Here is a 24,464-nt window from a genome sequence, read left to right on the forward strand (position 1 = left end):
ACTGGGTATTTAACATGGTGGTGGCCACGGGGTTCCCAAGAGCAGCAGACAGAAGCCTCGGTGTGCAAGTGCTTCTCCAGTCTCAGCTTGCATGTTTCTATTGTCTTATGGACAACGTCAGTTGTAAGGCCAGCCAGCGTCAATATAGGAGGTGGGGGGCACTACCAATGAACACGGAAATAGGAAAAGGAATAACGTGTGGCCATTTTGTTATAATCTGCTATATTTCAACACACAAACTGAGTAGTGTGGAATAAATAGCAAGCGTGAAAGTGAGCTGATTAGAAATTTTAGAAACAAGAAAAAGTTACTGAAATACTCTGGATAGATTGAATGTGAGGCTAAATACAGCCAAATAAATGTTGGTCAGTTGGAAGATAGATTTAGGGAGACAATCCGTAGTGCATGCTGGAGAGATAGAAAAAGGAAAAAAATATGGAAGTTGAGATTAGAATAGGAGGGTAGAGTAGAAAGTCTAACATACATCTATTGGAAGTACCAGAGGGAAAAACAGAATGGGGTTCTAAGCGATAGTTATTACAAATATTGTAGCATTTAAGAAAGATACAAGTTCTACGATTGAAGGAGCACACCAAATCCTGAGCAGGATCTATAAAAGCAAACCCATAACCAAATGTAAAGTAGAGACGTTTAAGAACATCAGAAGCAAAGAAAAGGTCTTTAAATTGCCAGATGGAATATAGTAATCATAATGACAGGCAACATTTATTGAGTGCTTACAACAGGCACTCTTTGTGCTTTACTCGTGTAACTCATGTAACATTGATAACAATCCTTTAAAGCAGTCCTGTTATTACTGCCATTTTATAGATGAGGAAAGCGAGACGCAGAGGAATTAATCAACTAGCCCATAATCATTTGTCTAGCTGTGTTTTAAAGTGTATCCAGGATTTTGTATTAATCATGTATGGTAGGACGACAGACACAGAGACAACTGCTTTGAAAGAAGTTTATTATTTCTAGTTCCCAAGAGGAGGGGCATGTCACACCACACAGAGCCACAGGGGAAACATAAGGGTTGGTCAGGAGGTGGAAGGCAGTGAGGGGAAATCATGGGCCAGAGCCTTTGTTATGGGTTTCGCAGGAAGAAATGGACCGGACTGGAGAGGCCAGCCGAACAAGTTTAGGATCGGATAGTTGGGGTAATTTTGGCAGGGTCTGGGCTTTGGGGCGGCCCCTGGTTATCTGATACCTGGCCCCAGGTTGATTTAGGGCGGGGGGGATATTGGCTTGTTGTGTGGCAGATAAAGACCTTGCTTGGGAGTATGGACTAAATGCTGGTTAGTTTCCATAGAAAAGTTGCTCATAAGCGTGGCTGTAATCTCTAGGAATTAGCCCGGAAGGGGCAGTCACCTCCTGGGCCCTTAAGGTCCCAAGATGTTAAAGCATCATAAAATAAGACAATTCAAATAGTCTTGAAACTAGGTAGTGTGCTTCTTCAGAGAATAAATACTTTTAACCTCATTACTATTTTTTATAAACTTTTTTAGAAAGATCAGAGCGCGCGTGCTTGTTCTCTCTCTCTCTCTCTCTCTCTCTCTCTCTCTCTCTCCCCCCCCCCATTCTCTCCCCCCCCCCTCTCTCTTTCTCTCTGGTTGGTGTTGTTAATCCTCACCCGAGGATATTTTCCCATTGATTTTTAGGGAGCATGGAAGAGAGAGGGAAAGACAGAGAGAAACATTGATGTGAGAAAAACGCATGGATTGGTTGCCTCCTGCGCGAGCCCCGACCAGGCCCCAGGCCAGGGAGGAGCCTGCAACCAAGGTACATGCCCTTGACTCAAATCGAACCCAGGACCCTTTGGTCCGCAGGCTGACGCTCTATCCACTGAGCCAAATCTGCTAGGGCTAACCTCATTACTATTACTTTGCTTACAAAGAAACAAATTTACAACAGATTTCCCATGAACAATGAGAAATATCAGATGAAATATCAGTGGAAGTATCATCAATGTGCTGAAGGAAACCTGCTGTTCATCTAGAGTTCTAAATCAGCTGTTTTAAGAAAGAAGGTGAAAACAACATTTCCAGATGTGCTAAGATTGAAGGTGCTGACCATACACAGGCCTTCATGAAAGAACTGTCAGAGGATATATCTTCATCAGAGATGATTTGAACCCAGAAGGAAGTAACAGATGTAGGAAGCAGTAGTAAGGAAGGAAATTGGCAGAACTGTTGGTAAATATATACAGGGTGTCCCAAAAAATGTATATACACTTTAACAGCTGATAGCTCAATTTTGAAAATGAAATGTATTTTAATAAACACTGCCTTTATGATTATTCAAAGTGTGTATATACATTTTTTGGAACACCCTATACTTCAGAGAACATTGGAAATCCAGTATTTAGGGGGAGGAGTGTGTGAATATTGAGAAGGATAGATAATGAATCAAGGTCCCCATGGAAGTGAAGGGATTGAGATCTAGAATACAGACCTTTAAAACAGTCACCTACAAGTTTACCTGTTGCCTAAACTAGTTTGCTTAGTCATCAATTGATGTACTGGAATCACAAGAAAAAATCTTAAAGCTTTTTATTTTGTGCTGTCTAACATATTTCTTACACATGTACATCACATAATTTCCCAGTAATCTCTATAAAACTGCTCGGAATTTTTTATATGTTGAACCAAAGGACCATTTTCCACATTAATCCAAGAGAAAGAAGAAAAATGTCTCATCCAAAGGGAATCTGATATGATTCTAGAATACTGAGTTGTTCTAGAAACCATTGCGTCATATTTAGATCACCTTTACTCAGTTGGTGAAGCGGTAGAGCAACAATTCTCCTTTGACAGGGCGCCAACAGTGAGCAAGTGTCCAAGATTTTAAACAGTGTTAGGGACCATCCTGAAGGAGCTGGAGAAGAGCTAAATACTTCCCTGGGTCCTAAGTAGACCTTTCATTCCGAGTTGCTTTTCATTTCCGTAGGGCTTCAGCCATCAAAGGTAAATGATATCTACTTAGATGCATATATATTTTTAAAAGACATTAAAATTTTAAATTTCTATATTGACATTATTATTGATTAAAAAAATTTCTTTTGAGAGAGAGAGAGAGAGAGGAAGGGAGAGAGAGAAACATCGGTTGGTTGCCTCCTGTGCACTCTGCAACCTGGGGATCTAACCCGTGACCCAGGTGTGTGCACTGACCGGGAATCGAACCCACGACTTTTGACGCATGGATGACGTTCCAACCAAGTGAGCCACTCGGCCAGGGCAAACTCCTGTACTGACGTTCTGGTTAATGACCTGTGTTTTCCAGTTTCTTACTAATCATTGTTCACAATTGGACAGAGTTTGAAAAAGAATCAAAGTACTAGTAAAATATTCTAATAAGTCAACTTTAAGTTTTTAAGGGAGAAATATATATTTTTTTAATTAAAAAGTTTTTTCCTGGTTTTGAAAAATCTAACCCTATGCCTAATGCACTGTGATTGTGACACGTTCTTCTGATTAAAAGAAGTGTTTTTAATTAGACACTAAACCAAATTTATAATAATTGTTCTAAATACACAGAATGTCCCTGGCTGCTTATTGTGTCATCTGTTGTAGAAGAATGGGAACCTCAGCTCCTCCTCCAAAGAGCAGCACACACTGGAAAGATATCAGTGAGTAGTTTAAACAAGGATGTTTTCTTATAGGAACAGCGGCCTGTTTGCAGGGTGGGAGGGTGCCAGGGTAGTCCACCCTCAAAGCTTATTGAACCCATGATCAATCTGAGATCTGTGTATGTCTTCTCTAGGCTAATGGTCCACCCCCAATTGGTAGGCCTAGAGCTATGCACACTCCTTTTTCTTGGGAGTCTTTTCCCTCCCACGTGTTTCCTGTTGGATTCATACTAATCCTTCTGAATTTAACTTAAGTATTACTGCATTCTCATTCAGCAGCTATTTATTATTTAAACTCCTGCAAAGCACAGTGCCAGGCATATGTATTAGTAGTGAGCAAGGTAGATGTGCTTGCTTTACGGGAGCTTAGGATCTAGCACTAATCTGTGTATATTTGTAAGTCTTTATTTACCTTATTTATCACTAGTCTTTATTTGTAAAATGAGAAGACTGGCCTAGATCATCTGTCTGTTAGGTGCCAGGTACTATCCTGTCCTACCTAGTCCCTAAGGATACAACTCAGGCCCACCTCAGAGAGATGGCAGGCTCGGTTTCAGCCCACTGTGGTAAAGCAAATGTTGTAGAAAATCAAGTCACACAGACTGTTTGGTTTTCCCATCTATTAAGTGTGCAGTATTGTTATGTCTAAAAAAGGTTATGCACCTTAATTTGAAAATACTGTTGCTAAAAGATGCTAACCATTATCAGAGCCTTCAACAAGTTGTAATCACTTTGCTGGTGGAGTCTCTTACCTTCGATGTGTAAAAACTGCAGTAAAGTGCAGTGCAGTAGAATAGGGTGTGCCTGTATTGAATCACGCAAAGTCCCTGTTCTCACAGAGCCTCCTTTTGGTCTTCACATAGATCCGTTTTTAGGGTAGATCCTCTTCATCTAGAACATTTTAAATAGGAAAGGGAACTTTTTTCTCTCTCATTTCCAGCAGAACAAACTCAGGGAAGTGAATTTTCTCTAGGGCCCAGTGGTGGGTGGCAGCGGTGGAGAAGGAAATAAACTAGCTGCCCGGGCCCATGCTGTGGGGCAGGAGGAAGTCCAGGAGCCATGCTGGAGTGAAACTGTCCAGAGGAGCTGGACGCCAGGAGCTCTGTGTATCACAGCTTCTCACCTCCTCCCTGCAGGCCTCCTGAACTGCCTCTCCCACCCTGGACCACTGGGCCCTAAAGTTTGAGAGGAAGGTCCTCTCCCTTGCCTGAGGTGGGAAGTCGCTTGGGGAGAGGTCCTTTTCCCTCAGAAGGGAGGAGAAATGTGTTCTTGGCAGCTTGTGTTGAAGCTCTGAACAGAGGGCTACCTCTACAGCTAACCATATACCACTAGGTAACATAGACTTCTGTGGACGAGCCACAGCACCTAACCACCATGGCTGGTCTGTCAATTGGGTTCAGTGCGTGTAACAGAGACTTGACTACCATGGCTTAAGTAGTAAGGTTTTCATTTTTCTTAAAAGGAACTCAAGACTGAGACACTTTAGGGCAGGAATTGCAGTTTAGCAATCCTCTTGTCTTCCTCCCCCATTTCTTTAATGTCTTTATGGTCACAAGATGATTGCTGAATCCCTGGACATCAAGAAGGCAGCCAGTCAAAAGCTATCTTATGAGGCTTTGTCTTTTTATTTGGGAGGGATGCCTGTAGACTTCTGTCTCTATCTGAAAGGCTACCGCTGTGTTGCACAGCCATCTCTAGCTATGGAGGGGTTGGGACTTAGATAGGAATCAGGTTGTGTTAGGAAGGATGAAAGGGTTTATATGTATTAAACAGGCAACTACCTGTGTTTCCACTAGGGTTTTTAAAAATATTAACAAAAGTGTTTTCAAAGTTTCCAAATAGACTTGTAGAATGTAACGTGTATTTAAAATGGGGCTATAACCACCAATTTTAACATAATTACTTTGGAAAGAGTCCTTTCATATACCAATAGAAAACCATAATCCCTCAATGTAGTCTTAGTAGTGAAAGGGAGAATCATCCCCGTTCCTTTATTTAATGGGATGTGAACTAAAAGGAGTCAGAGGGAAGTTAGCTCCCTGGACATGGGGTTCAGTGGGAGCAGGGGGCCTGGCAGCACCAGCAGTGCAGCGGGGACTGGGGCCTTGCTGGTGGGGTGGGGATGGAGGAGGGAGACAGTGAATGGGAAATGAGGTTATATTTTTGTACCCAGTTTATATCTGGGGATAGTAAGCCTGATGTTGATAGCAACTGATTATATTAATGGAAAAATACCAGTCACTTCTTATCTGAATATGCCTATTTTCTGTCATTTTTAAAATGAAATTAATCACACTGACTTTTTTTTCCTTTGAAGGAAACATAATAAAGTTTACTGGATCACTTATTTTAGGGTAAGTGTCAACAGTGAAATACTAATTGGCTTCATTACACTATTATTTGAAATCTCGATGGAAGTGATTTACAGGTAGCATGGGGGAGTGAAAGGGTATAGATCTTGGAAGTAGGTGGATTCATCACTGGTTAATCACTGGTTGTACCACATCAGTGTCATATCGCTCCAGTTACTTTACCTTCTGAGTATTGGTTTCTCTTGATCCAAGTGTACGATGGGGATCCTGCCCACCAGCACTGTTACTCCGAGGAAAGCACCTGACACTTGCAGAGCAGGGACTCACTAAGTAGCTGTCACACCCCTAAAACCACATCTGGTCTCGGGTTCTAAAGTGGGGGAAGAAGGTAAAAATCAGCTATAGTCAAAATTAGTTGGGAAAATCCTATGACTCACCATAAAGCTCTTAGGAAAGGAAATTGAGGCTGGCTTAGAAAAGCAGTTGATTGACATCTCCCATCCTGTGCTATTTTAGAGGCACTTGCTTGATGAATGGAGAGACTCTCTGAAAATTGTATTTTCATTCTCTTTTCTTTTTTGGGGGGATGGGGGGGTGACATGTTAAATGTATGTCTCATACTGCTCTAGTATTTTTGTTAATAGTCTATAAATATAAAATCAACTCTTGATGCTAAAATGATAAAGGAGATATAATTGCCATTTTATCCAAATATATACATTTCTCCATGACATTGCAAGGTCAGGCAAAACATATTTAGATGATTTTTCCCTTTGACTTATTCTAGGCAAAAGCTAAGTGAGTATTCTTTTATAAAGTAGTTTCTTCGTTTATATCATAGTTATATTCAGGAATAGAATGGAAATTAATCACACAATTTTTAGTAAAAAATTTTGTCTTTCAGGGAAAGCATGATAAAAATACTGAATACATTGTCTCTTTTTGGCTGCTCAGATAGATCCCCAAGAGCGAAAAGGGTTCTTTTCAGCCTTGTCTCTCTTCCTCTGGTGCCAGCCAGATCTGGCCTTTCTGTTTTACCTGCTTTTGCTTTGGTTAGGAAGTTCAGGAGAACGCTTAGTATCAGTAATATTATACTAAGGGCAGCCTTTGTGTCTGGATCACGGGAGTGTGCCAGTCAGTCTGATTCAGGGGGAAAAAAATTCATTTGGGGATACACAACAAACAACATCATAGGTGACATTTAAAAACTGACTTTAAGTATAACTTAGGAGAGGAGAAACTTTCATATGTTGGTGATTGAGTACAAATTGACTAATCTTTTAAAACAACAGTTTGGCATTATATAGTAAAGTGGAATCATAATATGCTGTCAGCAAGTCTGTAATTCTGCTTCTAGATATGTACCCTACAGGAACAAACACGTGTGTATAGTGCACCTGGGTGTGATGTGCAATGGTGTTTGTAATAGACCCAAACTACAAAGTCCCTAAATGCCCATCTGTGGTAGAATGGGAAAATAACTTGTGGTATAGTCATACAGTGATGAATCACAACCATAGGAAAGTATAAATGCATAAACTAGATACATGCAGCCACATGGATGAATCTCACAGAGGACTGAACAAGGAATACAGTGTGATTCCATTCTTGTGAAGTTCACAGGCAGCAAAACTGTTGTTTAAGGCCCCATATGCAGATGGTAAACTATGAAGAAAAACAAGGCTATTATTATAATGAAGTCAGAATAATAATTAGCTATGGACGTGAGAGAGTGAGTCTGGATCAGGAAGGGACGCACTGTGGGCTTCTGGAATACTTGCTATTAAAGTTCTGTTGTTGTTTTTTTGCCTGGATATGGTAATGTAGCTATTTATTATTATTTGTTAAACTGAAATATGTGTATACCTTGACATGTATACTTTGCATATATATAAATATATAGTATATGCACATTCTTGCATATATGTTATGTTTTCCAATAAAAAAAGATAGAAAAGTTAACTATTATCTTTTTAAGTTAACTACTTAAAGCTTAATAAAAGAGTGACTCTTGTGTTATGTTTAGATCATATATTTAAGATGAATTTTTTGTTTCTTTTTTAGAAGTTCTCTGTTTCTTACATATGAACTTCTGGCCCTGAAGAAGTCTTTGACATTAGATACTCAAGTGGTAGAAAGAGAAAAAATGAAGTCATATATAAGTATGCATACAGTTGTTTTAGATAAAAGAGAAAATTATGGTAAGTTTTATAGTAAAGTAATCCTATTTTTGTGACAAATGGAAGCTAGTTATTGAATTTAGAAATGAATATTTAAAACACAGTATAAATAAGGTAGGTTCAGCTAACTTTAAGAATCACCAAACCCTGTGAGAACCAACTTCCTAAAGAGTTAATTGGAGCCCTGGCCGGTTTGGCTCAGCGCGTCGGCCTGCGGACTGAAGGGTCCTGGGTTCGATTCCAGTCAAGGGCATGTACCTTGGTTGCAGGCACATCCCCAGGATGGGGTGTTCAGGAGGCAGCTGATCGATGTTTCTCTCTCATCGATGTTTCTAACTATCTCTCTCCCTTCCTCTCTGTAAAAAATCAATAAAATATATTTTTAAAAAAAAGTTAATTGGACCCCAAGTTTGCAGTTCTCCTATAACTAGGTGAAGTGAAGGCTGGCTAGCTGTTTCAGGGTAAACTTGGAGTTCCCCACCTTAGTGGGATGTCAGTCCAGAGGCCGGCCCTCAGTTTTTGTCACTTGGAGATATTTCTGATTTAAGGGATTTATTCACTATGCACACTAAACTGGAGAGATGGATTCATAAATATGAATACGAACTTATTTATGGAGGGAAAAATCTGTCTTGAAGGCTAGAAAACCTGTTTCTACTAGTCAGAACATTCCTCTTCTCCATAGTTAGGTTACATGGAAACCTAATTAGTAATCAGACAATTGCTTGGTAAACATGAAATTTGAGAGCAGAGGAGTATCATTCCATCAAGATGTGGGTAGTGTGGTGAGTCACCACACGTGACTCGGAGCTGCGTGTTCCTGCACTGTCGGCCAGAACGGCCATGCCTGCTAGTACATGATGATTCCCTGAGTGGGCAGGTTCTCCTGCTCCCCGTCCACAAGCTGTGTGTATCATCGTTTCACCTTCCTGTATTTCACCTTTTATGGTGTTACAATTTCAGTTACACAGATCATTTTTACAGCTTGTGATTTACCTATATAGTGAAGCTTAATCTCAGCGAGATATCCAAATTTTAGTTTGAGAGGGACTATTTTTAAGGGACATTTTCCTGACTGTAGCTACTCCTATGCTGTATATGAGGATTTCTGTTAAGTTTAGTGTTTTTGTTTCTGTTTTGTTTTTCACCTTTTCCCTGACTTGGAGAGCAATCTTATTTTGGGATTTAGAACTCGATGTTCCCATAATGGTTTTTGTTGCTTCAATCAGGTGACAGTAAAAACAGAAAGATGCTATTTTATATTTTCTTTTTGAAAAAACCTGGAGTTTAATTATATTTCTCTTTGAAGTATTAGAACTTGGCATTAAGAGTACATACGTGATGTTATTTAAATTTGTAAACACTTTAGGACTCATTTACCAGGCGCGAAAAGAGCTTCACAAAACAGTAAGAAGAATATTGGCAACCTCATCTAAGATATTACGGGGTCCGTTTGCTGGTAAGTATCAAATCTTTAACTGGGAATCCTGATCAGTCTTCTTAAAGTCATTTGATGGTCTACCTAAGATATTTTTCCATTTCAGGTACTAACATTTATTATAGCAGTGAAATCTTGGGTTATATTAAATTTTAAGCCTTAATTCCTTGAACAATTTTTTCCTTCCATCTTTGAGAATGTATTGTTGTTAGATATTTGTAAATAAATGAGACTAAATATAACCTCTTCAATATTTAAAATTTGTTAAGAAATCTCGCATGCTTTCTTGTAATGAGCATACTGCATTGAAAAATGTAGATTTCACAACCAGCAACTCTACAATGTAGAGCTAGCTATAAAAGAACAGAACATCTCTTTCAAAAGTTGACATCATGAAAAAGAAAAGGTGGAAAGCTTTCTAGAATTAAAAGAGACTAAAGAGGCTTAAATCCTGGTTTCAAAACTGCTCTCAAGACATTTTTGGGACAATTGAAGAAATTTGAATATGCAGTTAGACTGGATTTTAGGTAATTTTGGAGGATTTTTTTGTGTGTTCTTTAGTGTTACAATGGCATTGTGATTATATATAGGAGAATGCAGGCTTATTTTTAGGAGGTTCAGTATGAACTATGAAAGGGTAAAAGTCATAGGCCTACAACTTCCCTTTAAATAGTTTAGAAAAAATATATAGATCTATGCATATAGATTGAGCAAATATGACAAAATAAGTTTTTAAATCTAGCTGTAGTAGGCATATGGGTATTAATGTATTATTATTTTAATTCTTCCGTATGTTTGATTTCTTTTTTAAATATGTTTTTTATTAATTTTAGAGAGAGAGGAAGGGAGAGAGAAACATCGATTGGTTGCCTCCCATATGTACCCCAACTGGGGATTGAACCTGCAATCTGGGTATGTGCCCTGACTGGTAATCGAACTGGTGACCTTGTGGTGCCTGGGACGACGCTCAGCCAACTGAGTCACACTGGCCAGGGCTGTTTGATATCTTTTTTATAATGAAAAGTTTTTTTAGGGAAAAAGAAGAAAAAAATAAAAGCCTGCATCAGCTATTATCAATACCTGGAAATAGATTTAACTCTCCTATTGTAGATTTCAAATATTTATAAATTACCACTTTAAATAAATGGGAGGATAGCCCGAGCTGATTTGGCTCACTATATAGAGCTTAGGCCTGCAGACGGAAGGGTCCTGGGTTCGATTCTGATCAAGGGCACATACCTCGGTCGCAGGTTCGGTCACAGGCCCCAGTAGAGGCGCGTGCAAATTGATGTCTCTCTCATATTGATGTTTCTCTCTGTGTCTCTCCTTCTCCCTTCCACTCTCTCTGGAAGTCAATGGAAAAATATCCTGGGGTGAGGATTAACATAAATAAATAAATAAATAAATAGGAGGATAAAAATGTTTGTAGCTGTTCACATTGCTCATATTGTCTTTTTCTTTCTTTTTGCAAAGACACTTTTAGCACAGTTGACATAGAAGATCACGAATGCGCCGCGTGGCTGCTCCTGAAGAAGAGCAGGTCAGGTGACAGGACGGCCCGATTGCAGGCTGTGCAGGCAATGTCGGAGGCCCACCACTGGCATGGTAATGACCCTCAGCACATGGCACACCGTTAGCCAGTTCTCCACTTCTGATGTAAAAGAGAAGGGAATGACATTTTAAGGAAGGAAATAATTCAGGCAATCTAAACATATATTAAAAATATTTTCAGAAATTAAAAAAAGAAACTCCAATGCAAACCCACTGGCCTGGTAACCAGATGTGTTTGGTAAGAACAGCCTCAATACCGAGGTAGATCTCTTTGTGTGACTTTGTAGCAGAACAAAGTTTTATTTGATTAGAGAAACTCTTGATTCTCATAGTTATATTACATTTGGCCTCATGTTATATTACATTTTCTTGTGGTTCCTGTTTAATGAAATATATTTTAATTGCTTGCTGCACCATAGCATTATATTTGCTTTCACTTGACAATTGGCCTAATACTAATAATTAGTTAAATGTATCTGATTCATGTGTATATATCATTGTAAGGGGTATTTAAAATATTTATTTGTATTTAAAACCCACAAGTTTTGCAGTAAACATACTCAGCAAGAGCTCAGATTCTATTAGAGATTAATGTACACTTTGAGTAACGTCATCTCATAAAAATGGGTAAACAAATAGAAAAAATAATGTTCTCAAAGAAGTCTCAGAATAAGATCTCTGCCTTCATACTAGTTAATCAGTTGATTGATTGGTGGCTGTAATTATAATAATTTATAATGTAAATATAAATTATTTCATAATGTTAATGGAGACTTAGAATAAAAATCTTTTTCAAAATCTGCCTTCTGGGACTCCAGCTCAGACTTACTGTATCAGAAAAATCAGGGTTGGAGTCCTGGCATGTGTATTTTGAAAAGTTCCCCACACGATCTTGAAGAACTCACCAGATTATGAACTGCCATCATTAAACAGAGTGTCTGCTTCAGTGGTTGGATTTTGCTTTGATACATTTCTTAGTCTATTTGGGCCACTATATCAAAATACCATAGGCTGGGTGGCTTATGAACAACAGAAATGTATTTCTCACAGTTCTGGAGGCTGGAAGTCCAAGATCAGGTGCCGGCAGAGTTGGGTGTCTGGGAGGCCCTGCTTCCTGGTTCATAGCTGGCCATCTTTTCTTTGGGTCCGACCTGGCAGAAGGGAGCTGGCAGCTCTCAGGGGTCTCTTTTATAAGGGCACTAATTTCATCATGACCTGCTCACCCCCAAAGGCCCTTCCTCCAAATGCCATGACACTGGGGATTAGGTTTCAACATATGGATCTGGGGGGACACAAGTATTCAGTCTGTAGCACAATCGATAAAGAATGGAGTGGTGAATCGTGAAGGTTAAGATAAAGTACCTCATACACTACACCAGGGGTGGGGAATGTCCAATCTGCGTGCCATGTTAAGGCCCACGAAATCATTTGGTCTGGCCCTGCCAAGGCATTAGGGGTGAGTTAATGAAATGTTTGACCAAACATAGCAGGCTAATTTTAAGTTGATAATTTTGTATGACCCACAAATGATGTTATAAATATCCACATGGCCCTTGGCAGGAAAGGGTTCAACACCCCTGCTCTACATGGACATCACGTGATGAAGGTATCATACTGTTACCAGAACAACAGACCTAACTGCAGGGATTATACTGTTACCAGAACAACAGACCTAACTGCAGGGATTATACTGTTACCAGAACAATAGACATAACTGCAGGGATTATACTGTTACCAGAACAATAGACATAACTGCAGGGATTATACTGTTACCAGAACAACAGACCTAACTGCAGGGATTATACTGTTACCAGAACAATAGACATAACTGCAGGGATTATACTGTTACCAGAACAATAGACATAACTGCAGGGATTATACTGTTACCAGAACAACAGACCTAACTGCAGGGATTATACTGTTACCAGAACAATGGACAATAACTGTAGGGATTATACTGTTACCAGAACAACAGACCTAACTGCAGGGATTATACTGTTACCAGAACAACAGACCTAACTGCAGGGATTATACTGTTACCAGAACAACAGACCTAACTGCAGGGATTATACTGTTACCAGAACAACAGACCTAACTGCAGGGATTATACTGTTACCAGAACAATGGACAATAACTGCAGGGATTATACTGTTACCAGAACAATGGACAATAACTGCAGGGATCATACTGTTACCAGAACAATGGACAATAACTGCAGGGATCATACTGTTACCAGAACAATGGACAATAACTGCAGGGATTATACTGTTACCAGAACAATGGACAATAACTGCAGGGATTATACTGTTACCAGAACAATGGACAATAACTGCAGGGATTATACTGTTACCAGAACAATGGACAATAACTGCAGGGATTATACTGTTACCAGAACAATGGACATAACTGCAATTGCAGGTTTGGAGTAGCAATCGGAACAGGTTTTGAATGCTAGAGTTATTTTTAAAGAGAAGATAAATTGGTTCTCACCTATTAACTTTCACATTTGAAGTTCCTCTTTTCAAAAATGTTAGTTAGACCTTGACATACCCAGATATATGTTGAGGAGAATTGTGAGATCAGATATGGAAATGATGGGTATTTAGCTTATTGATGTTGTAGTTGTGAAAAAATACTTGGGGCATATAAACTTGTAATTTAAAAATTAGAGTGCTTTCAAGTAGTTTGTCCATTTAATTCTTGAAACTCTAAGCCAATCTGGGAGCTAATGGCATGCTTTTACAATAGATTACCAGTATAGGACAATTGCTCAAGCCTGTGATCTGAGAACTCGTATTGGTTTGGCACGAAGCCAAGAGAGTGATCTTCGCTTTTTTCTCCCTCCACCTCCTATACCAGCTTTAAATGACGTAAGTAAATAAAATAATACAGTGAGTGAAAAATTGTTTAATATATAGTCTTCATTTTGGGTATGTAATAAACATTCAAAAAGTAGTTTGTTGGCTACTTTTTACAAGCAAGTAAACAATGTCGACCTGAAACTAGTTTTCCTACAAAGATTTCTTGATTCCTCAGGAGATGCTGTTTCTCTGTTATTTTCCCCTTTGGGGGATCGGGGGTCTCTTGCACCAGAGGATAACTTCATAGCATATCAGCATCCATGAATTGGTCCCTTGATCTAAGGTTGCTTTTAGATTAGTTTTTCTCAACTTCAACACTATTGACATATTTGGCCAAATAATTATTTTTTTATTGGCGGGTCTCCTATGCATTATAGGGTGTTTAACAGCTTCCTGGCCTCCTCTCATTAGATTCCAGCAGCAACTCCAAGTTGTGACAACCAAAACTGTTTGCAGATATTGCGGAATGTTTCCCGAAGTGCCAGACACCGCTGGAGAACCACTGCGTAGAGTTACTGATGTCTGACACATGGGGATTCCGGTTGTTAGCCAGCAGTACAGATAGTTGAGCATGTTTCCTGAGTACCTTTCCTAGACTAGGAAAGGAAAAATCTGAAAAGTTGCTGCCAGGTTTTGAAGACTAGAAAAACGATTATACTAGGTATAAGTTATTAGGGAAAATCAGATAGTAATGAGTTCTGGATTTTAAAAGCCAGCTAGAGTTAGAAAGTGTAATAATTACTTGAGTCAAGAAGTGAAGCAGCCCAGGAGGTGAAATGTAGAGCTGTACTTGGCCAGAGGTCTTCAGATTGGGTAGCAGATGTGAAAGCAAAGCATTCCCAAGTAAATGATCTGTACCTGGGTGGGTGACTGTTTCTGAGACTAAAAGCACTAATTTATCTCTGCGTGTTTTTGTTCGTTTTTTGCTTGTTTGGCTTTCTTTGTGTACTTTGTGTTGTGTTCAGTTGTTGAGCTTAATTATGAAGAATTTATTTACTTTTATTTCAGGATTCTTCCATTGAAGAAGAGCTCAGATGCTTGCTGGCTTCTTTACCTCAAACGGAGCTGGATGAGTGCATCCAGTATTTCACATCTTTGGCTCTGAGTGAAAGCAGTCAGAGTCTGGCGGCTCAGAAGGTTAGCTCATCTGCTCATTCTGTAAATATTTCTGCGTTTCCACTCTTTCCAAGGTCTTGTGTTGGTGGCGTGGCTCAGTGGTTGAGTGTCAACCTATGAACCAGGAGATCAAGGTTCGATTCCTTGTCAGGGCACATGCCCCGGTTGTGGGCTCGACCCCCAGTGTGAGGCATGCAGGAGGCAGCTGATCATTTTTTTTTTTTATTAAGGTATTATATGTGTACATATCTTACCATTGCCCCCCCCCCCACCCCACTCCCATACATGCCCTCACCCTCCAATGTTTTGCATCCGTTTGTTACTCTTATATGTATGCATATAAGTCCTTCAGTTGATCTCTTATTTCCCCCACCTCTCCCTAACCTTACCGCTGTAATTTGACAGTCTGTTTGATGCTTTACTGCCTCTGTATCTATCTTTTTGTTCATCAGTTTATAATGTTTTTCATTATCCCCAAATGAGTGAGATCATGTGGTATTTTTCTTTCATTGACTGGCTTATTTCACTTAGCATAATGTTCTCTAATTCCATCCAGGTGCCTACAAATGGTAGTAATTCCTTCTTTTTTATGGCAGCATAGTATTCCATTGTGTAGATGTACCATAGTTTTCTGATCCAGTCATCTGCTGACGGGCACCTAGGCTGTTTCCAAATCTTAGCTATTGTAAATTGTGCTGCTATGAACATAGGGGTGCATATATCCTTTCTGATTGGTGTTTCTAGTTTCTTAGGATATATTCCTAGGAGTGGGATTACTGGGTCAAATGGGAGTTCCATTTTCAGTTTTTTGAGGAAACTCCATACTGTTCTCCACAGTGGCTGCACCAGTCTGCATTCCCACCAGCAGTGCACGAGGGTTCCTTTTTCTCCGCATCCTCGCCAACACTTGTCGTTTGTTGATTTGTTGATGATAGCCATTCTGACAGGTGTGAGATGGTATCGCATTGTCATTTTGATTTGCATCTCTCGGATAATTAGTGACTTTGAGCATGTTTTCATGTGTCTCTTGGCCTTCCTTCTGTCTTCTTTCGAAAAGATTCTATTTAGGTCCGTTGCCCATTTTTTTATTGGCAGCTGATCATTGATTCTCTCTCATCATTGATGTTTCTCTCTCTCTCTCTCTCTCCCTCTCCGTTCCTCTCTGAAACCAATAAAGATATATTTAATAAAAAGATTGCTCTCTTCTAGGAATAATTCCATGCTTTCTATTCTAGTCAGCAACAGTTTGCATAGCTAAAGTTCCCATAATATTTAGAGACCTACGTATTAGTCCTTTCTAATACTGTATGTAATACAGAGATTTTTTTTTTTTTTTTGGTTCAACAAAAAATATTAGTCCTGTTTTCAGTAAAAGTTTTAATTATCTTCCTTTTAGGGTGGCTTGTGGTGTTTTGGAGGAAATGGACTTCCTTATGCTGAGAGCTTCGGAGAAGTTCCTTCAGTGACAGTGGAAATGTTCTGTTTAGAAGCTTTAGTAAAGCATTCTGAGGTAACTTACATTTTCATATGTGGTTTATCTTCATGATCACATTGAAAAAATTACACATGTTCATTTAAGGGAAATTATCCTCATTTATTATAAAAGAAAAAAAAGCTTTTTGCTTGTTTTAAAATTTCTGCTTTCCCCCCATTCATTTGTTCAAATTGCTAATCATGTTTTAGCAGCAGTACATGAATTTCATTCCTGCTAACTATGTCTAAAAATCGATGTAATCTTACTTGCACTTGAAGAAAGCAATGCGTTGTCTAAATACAGCATTTGTCTTTGAGTTATGCTGTCTTTTACTACCTTTCTCAGATCATTTTTACAAGTAATATTATCACGTAGTTAATTTCCATTAAAACATCTGTCCAAGATGTGTCAAGGTAGAAAAAAGAAAGCACTTGAACGACCAAATGTTAACCATAGCATATGTCAGTGATTGTCAAACTTCTTGGCTTTACGACAACCTTCCTATCATGATTATAGTTTGATTTTAAAAAGAAAAAAATAGCAAACTTCATGGTGTTCAAACATTAGTGCGTAAAAATTACCCACGTGTTAAAAACACACATTTCCTGCTCACCTGTGGCCATTTTCATTGACTGATGTGGGGTGGAGTCCGGACTCTACATTTGTGCCAGGCCTCCCCCGGCGAGGCTGCTGCTGGTGGTTCTGGTCATCCCACGTGGTGAGGAACATCATCCTACACACCCTACACTCTCCCGTTCACTGTTGGGAACCATCAGACATGGTTCAGGACACGGGCTTCCTTGGCACCTCGCTCCCGCCTGTGGAATTAGGGTCAAGGACAAAGCAGAGTTAGTAAAATGTCGCACTGCCGAAGGGAATGGGGGACAACGAGTTTTTGTGATTTAGTCTCGTATCTGAAGCAGAAGATGCATCTGCAGTAGAAGATGCGGTGCGTGGAATATAGTAACCGTTCCAGAAGCCTCTCAGGCTATTACACATCACAACCGACAGATGTCTAAAAGGCATATTTTAAATGCATGTAAAATGTGATAAAAGGTAATGAAAATGGTTGCATATACGTGAGTGACATGGTGTCATGTCAGTGAATACAACTAGAGATGGAAAGAGGCACGCCATGCCAGCAAACCATAATGACGTGCTGGTCATTCTGTCACCTTACCTTAGTATACATATTTCCTTTGGCCTTCTTTCATCTCTTTTCTCTATTAAAAATCCATATTCCCTTTTCTTTCTATTTGTACTAGGTCATTCTCTTTAAACAATTTTTTGACTCCTGAGCTCAGACAATCCCAATAGCTGTGATTCTAAGGTAGTTTTAAGCCAATCAGAGTAATCACCAGAAATTGAAACAGTTCTGTAATAACGATGCTGTTAGGTTATTTCTGACCAAGAGCGAAACAGAATAACTTTAAGAATAACTATTTCAGAAATCCTGGGGAGATAACTTATTTTTTTTCCGTGATTTTGAAGCACTTCCCATGTCGGCAGGGGTTTGTGTATTAAGTAAGCTGAGGTGAGAGGTCGGGTGGTCTCTCAGGGTCTCTGTCCTTGAGCAGGGGCCACCTGGCTGCCCAGCCACAAGCTGTGTTACCTGCTTAGTGAATGTGTACGACATAAAGTGGGCTTTCATTAATTTATTGTGCTAGATACCCACACACTGTGATAAAATTGAAGCAAATGGAGGCTTGCAGCTACTTCAGAAGCTGTACCAACTTCACAAGGACTGCCCTAAAGTACAGAGAAATATAATACGTATCATTGGAAATATGGCTTTGAACGAACATCTTCATTCAACTATAGTTCACTCAGGTAACTACTTTATATGCTGAGGATTTGGGACCCAGTTCTTTGTCTTCCTACCTCCATCTCATGATATATTCATTTTTTTCAACAGACTGAAGACTGCTTAGGGCAAGTTATCAGTCCTAAAGCATGTTGTTTTAGTGTAGGGGCAAGGAATTGCTTCGTTATTTGGATAATCGACACCTAAGATAATCGGGGTGTGGCAGTCACATGAGAGCAATTTTTGCTGATGACCACCTAAATGTTTGTATCTTTGATATGAATGATTATTAGAGTCCAAGATCTGGGTGCTATGTGTGCTTATTGCTCCTGGGGTGTCTTTATTCTTGACTTTTTCAGTGGAAAAAGCTGTGATAAAAACACACACACATATATACATATCTACATACATATCTGCACATGTACAGTTGACCCTTGAACAACACAGGTTTGAAATGTGCGGGTCCACTTATATGTGGGTCCACTTTTATGTGGATTTTTTCAATAAATACCTGTACTGTTTTAGATCCACCACTGGGAGTCTGAGGATGCGAGAGCTGACTGGCTGCATTGATGTACGCCAGTTTTATAGGGACTTGAGCATCCATGGATTTTGGTATCCGAGGGGCCCTACAACCAATTCCTGGCAGATACTCAGGGGCAACTTAAGTTTCTGTAGAGTCTAAAATTATATGAAGATTTTCAACAGCATGGGTTGGTGGGACCAGTGTCCCTAACCTCCTCGTTGCTCAGGGTCACCTGTATATGCATGTGTTCTTACATGTACATATATTAGAAATAAAGAATTTACATTTAAGAGAGTCTTTTGATCAGAAGAGGGATCAGAAAATTCTATCAAGGACCACTTACAAATAAATTTTATTTGTTCCCCTTTTTATAGGTTCTTAAGTTAGAAACTTAGATCACTGATTTTAACCTTTTTCTTGTTTCAATTATATATTACTATGTATCAAGCCATCCCAGAACTCACTTGTTAAAACAGCAGTTATGTATTTTGCTCATAAATCTGAAATTCGGGCAGCTTACACCTGCCTTACGCAGCATCATTTGGGCAGCTCAGCTGTGGGGCAGTGGATGCACTTTCAGGATCACTTGCTCACAGGGCTTGCAAGTTGGTACTGGCTGTCAGCTGGGAGCTCAGTGGGGCTGGGGCCATTGGCTTCCTTCTACATGCTCCTTCCGCCAATGCCCGAGAGAAAGCCAGGGAGACCTAGGGCAGTGGTCGGCAAACTGCGGCTCGCGAGCCACATGCGGCTCTTTGGCCCCTTGAGTGTGGCTCTTCCACAAAATACCACGGCCTGGGCGAGTCTATTTTGAAGAATTGGCGTTAGAAGAAGTTTAAGTTTAAAAAATTTGGTTCTCCAAAGAAATTTCAATCGTTGTCCTGTTGATATTTGGCTCTGTTGACTAATGAGTTTGCTGACCACTGACGAAGGGCCATCATTTTCCATCTGAAACCTCTGCACCACCCGAGATGGATGATGGGGATTTAGGAGGTGTGTTCTCTTCACCAGGCTGGGTTTCCTTACTGGCAGAAGCACTGAAGTCTCACCACATTGTGGAGGCCTCACATGCCGCCAGAGCCCTGGCTAACCTAGACCGAGAGACGGTGCGAGAGAAGTACCAGGACGGCGTGTACGTGCTTCACCCCCAGTGTCGCACAAGGTAAGAGAGCAGCTGTCCCCTCTGTCCCTGTGGGGATGGGAAGCCCACAGGGCTTCCTGTTTTAATTTATTTCTGCATAATTTAGAGACGTTAAATACCTTACAGGTAAGGAAGTCCCATACCTCATATACGGAAAGTTTGTCCTCCTCACCTCAGAAGCATCGCAGGCTGCCACAGAGCATGGAAGGAGCCTAGTTGTCAGGGTTATTTCACATCAAAGGCTTGCGTTCAGGAAGGCGGCCTTCACCTTGCATTCCAGGCCGCACTTAAACTGTGTGCGCGTATTCCTTTGTCTCAGAGCACTTTCCACATAGATTCAGTGACTGATCCGGATTGTACAGGTTGTTCTGGATGGGAAGGAGCTAGGACATTATTATTTATATGCAGGCAACCAAATTAGCCTGGGCCGAGACCTCCAGGGACTGGAAAAAGTTGATGCCAGGTTTAAAAGCATGTGCTGGAAGCAGTAAGTCATAATAAATCTGACTCACACTCCTCCTCAAGGTCCTTTCTGGCCACCTTTTCCAGTTGTGTAATTGACAGAAAGGACCACAGTGAAAAAGTTACATATTTCTTGGATTTTGTCAGACACTTTAAAATATTAACTCAGAAAAGAGCAAAAACTTTTTTTTAATTTGAAAAATGGATTGCCTACTTAATTCCAATTTGTAAGTAAAATACTATGGTATTTGTGTGTTGCATAGTTGTGTGTGCCCTATAAAAAGATGTAAGTAATATACTATCTACATATTTTAAATGTCATATCCAAAGAAAGAATATTACTTTAAAATGTCATTAGCAGCCGGCTGGAGTGGCTCAGTTGGTTGAGTGTCATGCCATGAACTGAAAGTTCACCGTTCTATTCCCAGTCAGGGCACATGCCCAGGTTGCAGGCTCGCTCCCCAGTAGGGGTTGTGCAGGAGGCAGCCGATTGATGGTTCCCTCTGACATCCCTGTCTCTCTCTCCCCTTTCCCTTCTTCTCTAAAGTCAATAAAAACATATTTTAAAAAAAGTCATTCACTCTATTTCTGATAAACATTATCCTTGATAAATTTTTGAAAATCCCTTTTATGCACGCTGACCTTGAAACTACTCTGGCATATTCTTATTTAATTTTTTAAATACTTACTGATTTGTGGGACAGTCTCATGGAGTTCTTTGTAGGGCAATCTGACTTGTGTCACTTCTCTCATCACTTGACTTGCTGCAGTTGATTTTAGTTGGTCCGTCTGGCTAGATGTCCCCGTTTCTAGAGAGCAGTGAGCACACTCCATGCATGGCTTTGCCAAAACTCCTTGTAGGGTTCTTCAGCAAATGTGTGCTCCTAAAGCTCGCCTTCATTTTTATCTGATGTCCTGTAACCCCGCTAAGCACCATCCACAGAGTGTGCTATGTAGATTCTCACCAAAACAATAATGTGTTCATTCTGCTTCTTTTTAAAACTCTCTCCCCTGTTAGTCAGCCCATTAAAGCAGATGTCCTTTTTATTCACGGCCTTATGGGAGCAGCATTCAAGACGTGGCGTCAGCAGGACCAGGCTCTAACTGAAAAGGTTTCAGGGGATGAAACCAGGTATACAACATGTTGGCCCAAGGTAAGTATACGGCTGACCCTGGTAGGCCACCTTTGTCACGACACACTGCGTGTCCCTGCCTGTTGGAGCCCTCATTGTGACTTGCTTTTCTATCTTTACTGGGATTTTTTTTCTGTGCAGTGTTTCTTTCCCTTAGTGATACCTGTGGTATGTTACAGGAACAGCTGGGCTTATCACCTTGTGTAATTTGTGTACAGTCTATGACTCTAAAAGAATATTCCAATAAGTAAAAAAACAGGGACAAGGGCCAGTAATCATTCACTTCAATTAAAAATATAATACAGCCCTAGCTGGTTTGGCTCAGTGGATAGAGTGTCGGCCTGCAGACTGAAAGGTTCCAGGTTCGATTCTGGTCAAGGGCACATGCCCGGTTTGCAGGCTCGATCCCCAATAGGGGGCGTGCAGGAGGCAGCCAATCAATGATTCTCTCTCATCATTGATGTTTCTCTCTCTCTCTCGCTTTCCCTTCATCTCAGAAATCAATAAAAATACGTTTAAATATATATTTATATATATATATATAAATACAATAAATAAGATATTACATGCATGGTAGTTGGCTAGTTCTATGATTTTAATAACGATAAAAATAGAAAGACTTGGAAGAAGTAATTCTACTTCGGATTTCTTTGACATTGTTTCTTCCAAAGAGCCTTAACCCTGAGATGCAGTCCCTGAGTGGAAGCTATTGAAGCTCAGTGACATTGGTGCTGGAAGCATGTGGAGAGAGTTCCCAGGGCTTGTCCCGCCCTGCTCGCTCCCCTTCACAAAAGGCTTGTCAGCAGAAGAATGGCTTTTACTCGGTGGAAACACAGAGGTGTGGGGATAACGACAGAGCCTGGTCCGTAGAAACAGAACTGGGACTGTAATGAATGGCTCAGTGCTCAGGCCAAGTCTCTAACCATCAGACAATACTATCTGTCCTGAGCTCATAGCTTTCTATGAAATGCTTTCAAAAAGCCAATTTGATCCAGACTCAAAAACAGGCCTTGCTTCTGGCTGGAGCAGATTAAAACAGAGTATCCTCTGGACACTGGCCTGACACTATGAATACTCATGCCACCTGTGACCAGAGACATGGGAAGATAGAATGCTGGCCTTCTTTTCTGGTCAGTGCGATTTTTAGTCAATATTGCAGGAGTCCTTTAGTTGTGAATTTCAGTTCCTAGGAAATAATAGGGGCCATGGAAAGTCATATATGTTCTTTTGTACCTTTTACTTTACGTAGACATGGTTAGCAAGAGACTGTCCCGCTCTCCGAATTATATCTGTGGAGTACGACACCAGCCTGAGCGACTGGAGAGCAAGGTGCCCAACAGAAAGGTAACGGCAGCTTTGGAATGGCGAGGGCCCAGGCCACAGGTGGGCCCTCAGGGAGGGAGACAGTATTTTCTTAGGAAAACTAACCTTTCTCTCTCTCTTCTCGAGGAGTTAGCCGTACATAAACTAACGAAGAGACTTAGAGCAGGGGTCCTCAAACTTTTTAAACAGGGGGCCAGTTTACTGTCCCTCAGACCGTTGGAGGGCCGGACTATAGTTTAAAAAAAAAACTATGAACAAATTCCTATGCGCACTGCGGGCCCGGGACGAGTCAGCTGCTAAGCAGGACAGGCAGCGGCACCCGGCGGGCCACATGTGGCCCGCGGGCCGTAGTTTGAGGACGCCTGACTTAGAGTGTCAGTGTTGGGCTCCTAACGTGGTTCACTTACAGCTATTTTAGCAGAAGGACCACGGACCCCATAGCAAAGCATCCTTTACTCCTGACATACACATGGTGCCTTTTGCTTTTGTGTTCACAGTCACACTGGCTGAAGGCAGCAAAGAAAACGATGCTGAGCAATAGAGGGTCCTTAGGTCTCTTGCATGTCACCCGTGTAATTGTATACACAGGAAGGGCACAGGACTTCAGCTTCGGACCTAGACGGTAGCCAGTTCTACCTCCGACTCACTGTGTGATCTTAGACAAGTCATTACTTGTCTGGAGAGCTTGGTCTACAAATTGGGAGACTCAGTCTGAGTCTTGGGGTTCTGAACGGCCCCCACCTAGGTGCCAGAAATGGTGCTGAGGGCGGGGAGACAGGACCCAGGGCTCCTTCACATTTCACCCAGAGGACTCTGACAAGCCTTTATTCTGAAGAAAGGATTCTACAGGTAAACAGTTTGAAACTTCCAGACCAGACAGTTTTGACATTCCCATTTTGAAAATTACTTACTTTGAATGCTCTCATTCTAATAACTTTCTGGTATTTCTAAGTAACAAACTAAAATAATGTTTCCAGCCTCAATACAACAGCGACTCAGTACAATGACAGCTGCCTTCATGTAGGCTAGTCACAAAAGAGAGGCCACTAATGAGAAAAGACCCATGTCCTAAGTGCTGGGGGCAGTTGGTGTGAGACCGACCTTTGACCTGTGAAAATTGCCAGACTCGTATTAGATGCTCAAACAATGCTTGTTTAGTACATGAACGGCTTGTTCTGGGCTTAGATACTCTCAACTATGCCGTGTGACTAAGTTAGAAATGGGGAATGAGCAATTGCAGTAGAGCAGAGAGAAGAGGGGTATTTCTGACTCCAGATGTAGCACGTAGCATTGGTCCAATAAACGAAAGTTCTTGCCTTAAAAACTGGAAAGCAAACTTTGGGGCGATCAATAGCCTCCTGTCATGCCTGCTGTTCTCATTTTGTTCAGAAAGTCCATTGCATTCAGGAGCAACGAACTTCTACAGAAACTCCGAGCTGCTGGTGTTGGGGACAGGCCGATGGTGTGGGTGTCACACAGCATGGGGGGTAAGTGCGTGTCACTGCTGTGCAGCGA

At 40.7% G+C, this 24,464-nt stretch overlaps 1 protein-coding gene across 5 annotated transcripts in view; it reads left to right on the forward strand.

Annotated features, from left to right (window-relative positions):
• SERAC1 (serine active site containing 1) overlaps window positions 1-24,464 on the forward strand; it is a 38,353-nt gene that overhangs the window by 6,591 nt on the left and 7,298 nt on the right. For all 5 annotated transcript variants that reach the window (XM_080665893.1, XM_080665891.1, XM_080665892.1 and 2 more), the window contains 13 exons: window positions 3,540-3,631; window positions 5,949-5,985; window positions 8,008-8,144; window positions 9,493-9,582; window positions 11,035-11,166; window positions 13,861-13,982; window positions 14,982-15,110; window positions 16,486-16,599; window positions 18,231-18,393; window positions 19,902-20,052; window positions 21,512-21,647; window positions 22,876-22,970; window positions 24,339-24,436. In XM_080665893.1, the coding sequence (XP_080522019.1) occupies window positions 3,541-3,631; window positions 5,949-5,985; window positions 8,008-8,144; window positions 9,493-9,582; window positions 11,035-11,166; window positions 13,861-13,982; window positions 14,982-15,110; window positions 16,486-16,599; window positions 18,231-18,393; window positions 19,902-20,052; window positions 21,512-21,647; window positions 22,876-22,970; window positions 24,339-24,436 (1,495 nt within the window). In that variant the 5' untranslated portion in view covers window position 3,540. The remainder of the gene's footprint in view (window positions 1-3,539; window positions 3,632-5,948; window positions 5,986-8,007; window positions 8,145-9,492; window positions 9,583-11,034; window positions 11,167-13,860; window positions 13,983-14,981; window positions 15,111-16,485; window positions 16,600-18,230; window positions 18,394-19,901; window positions 20,053-21,511; window positions 21,648-22,875; window positions 22,971-24,338; window positions 24,437-24,464) is intronic.

This window comes from Plecotus auritus (assembly GCF_963455305.1).
Source record: "Plecotus auritus genome assembly, chromosome: 4".
NCBI lineage: Eukaryota > Metazoa > Chordata > Mammalia > Chiroptera > Vespertilionidae > Plecotus > Plecotus auritus.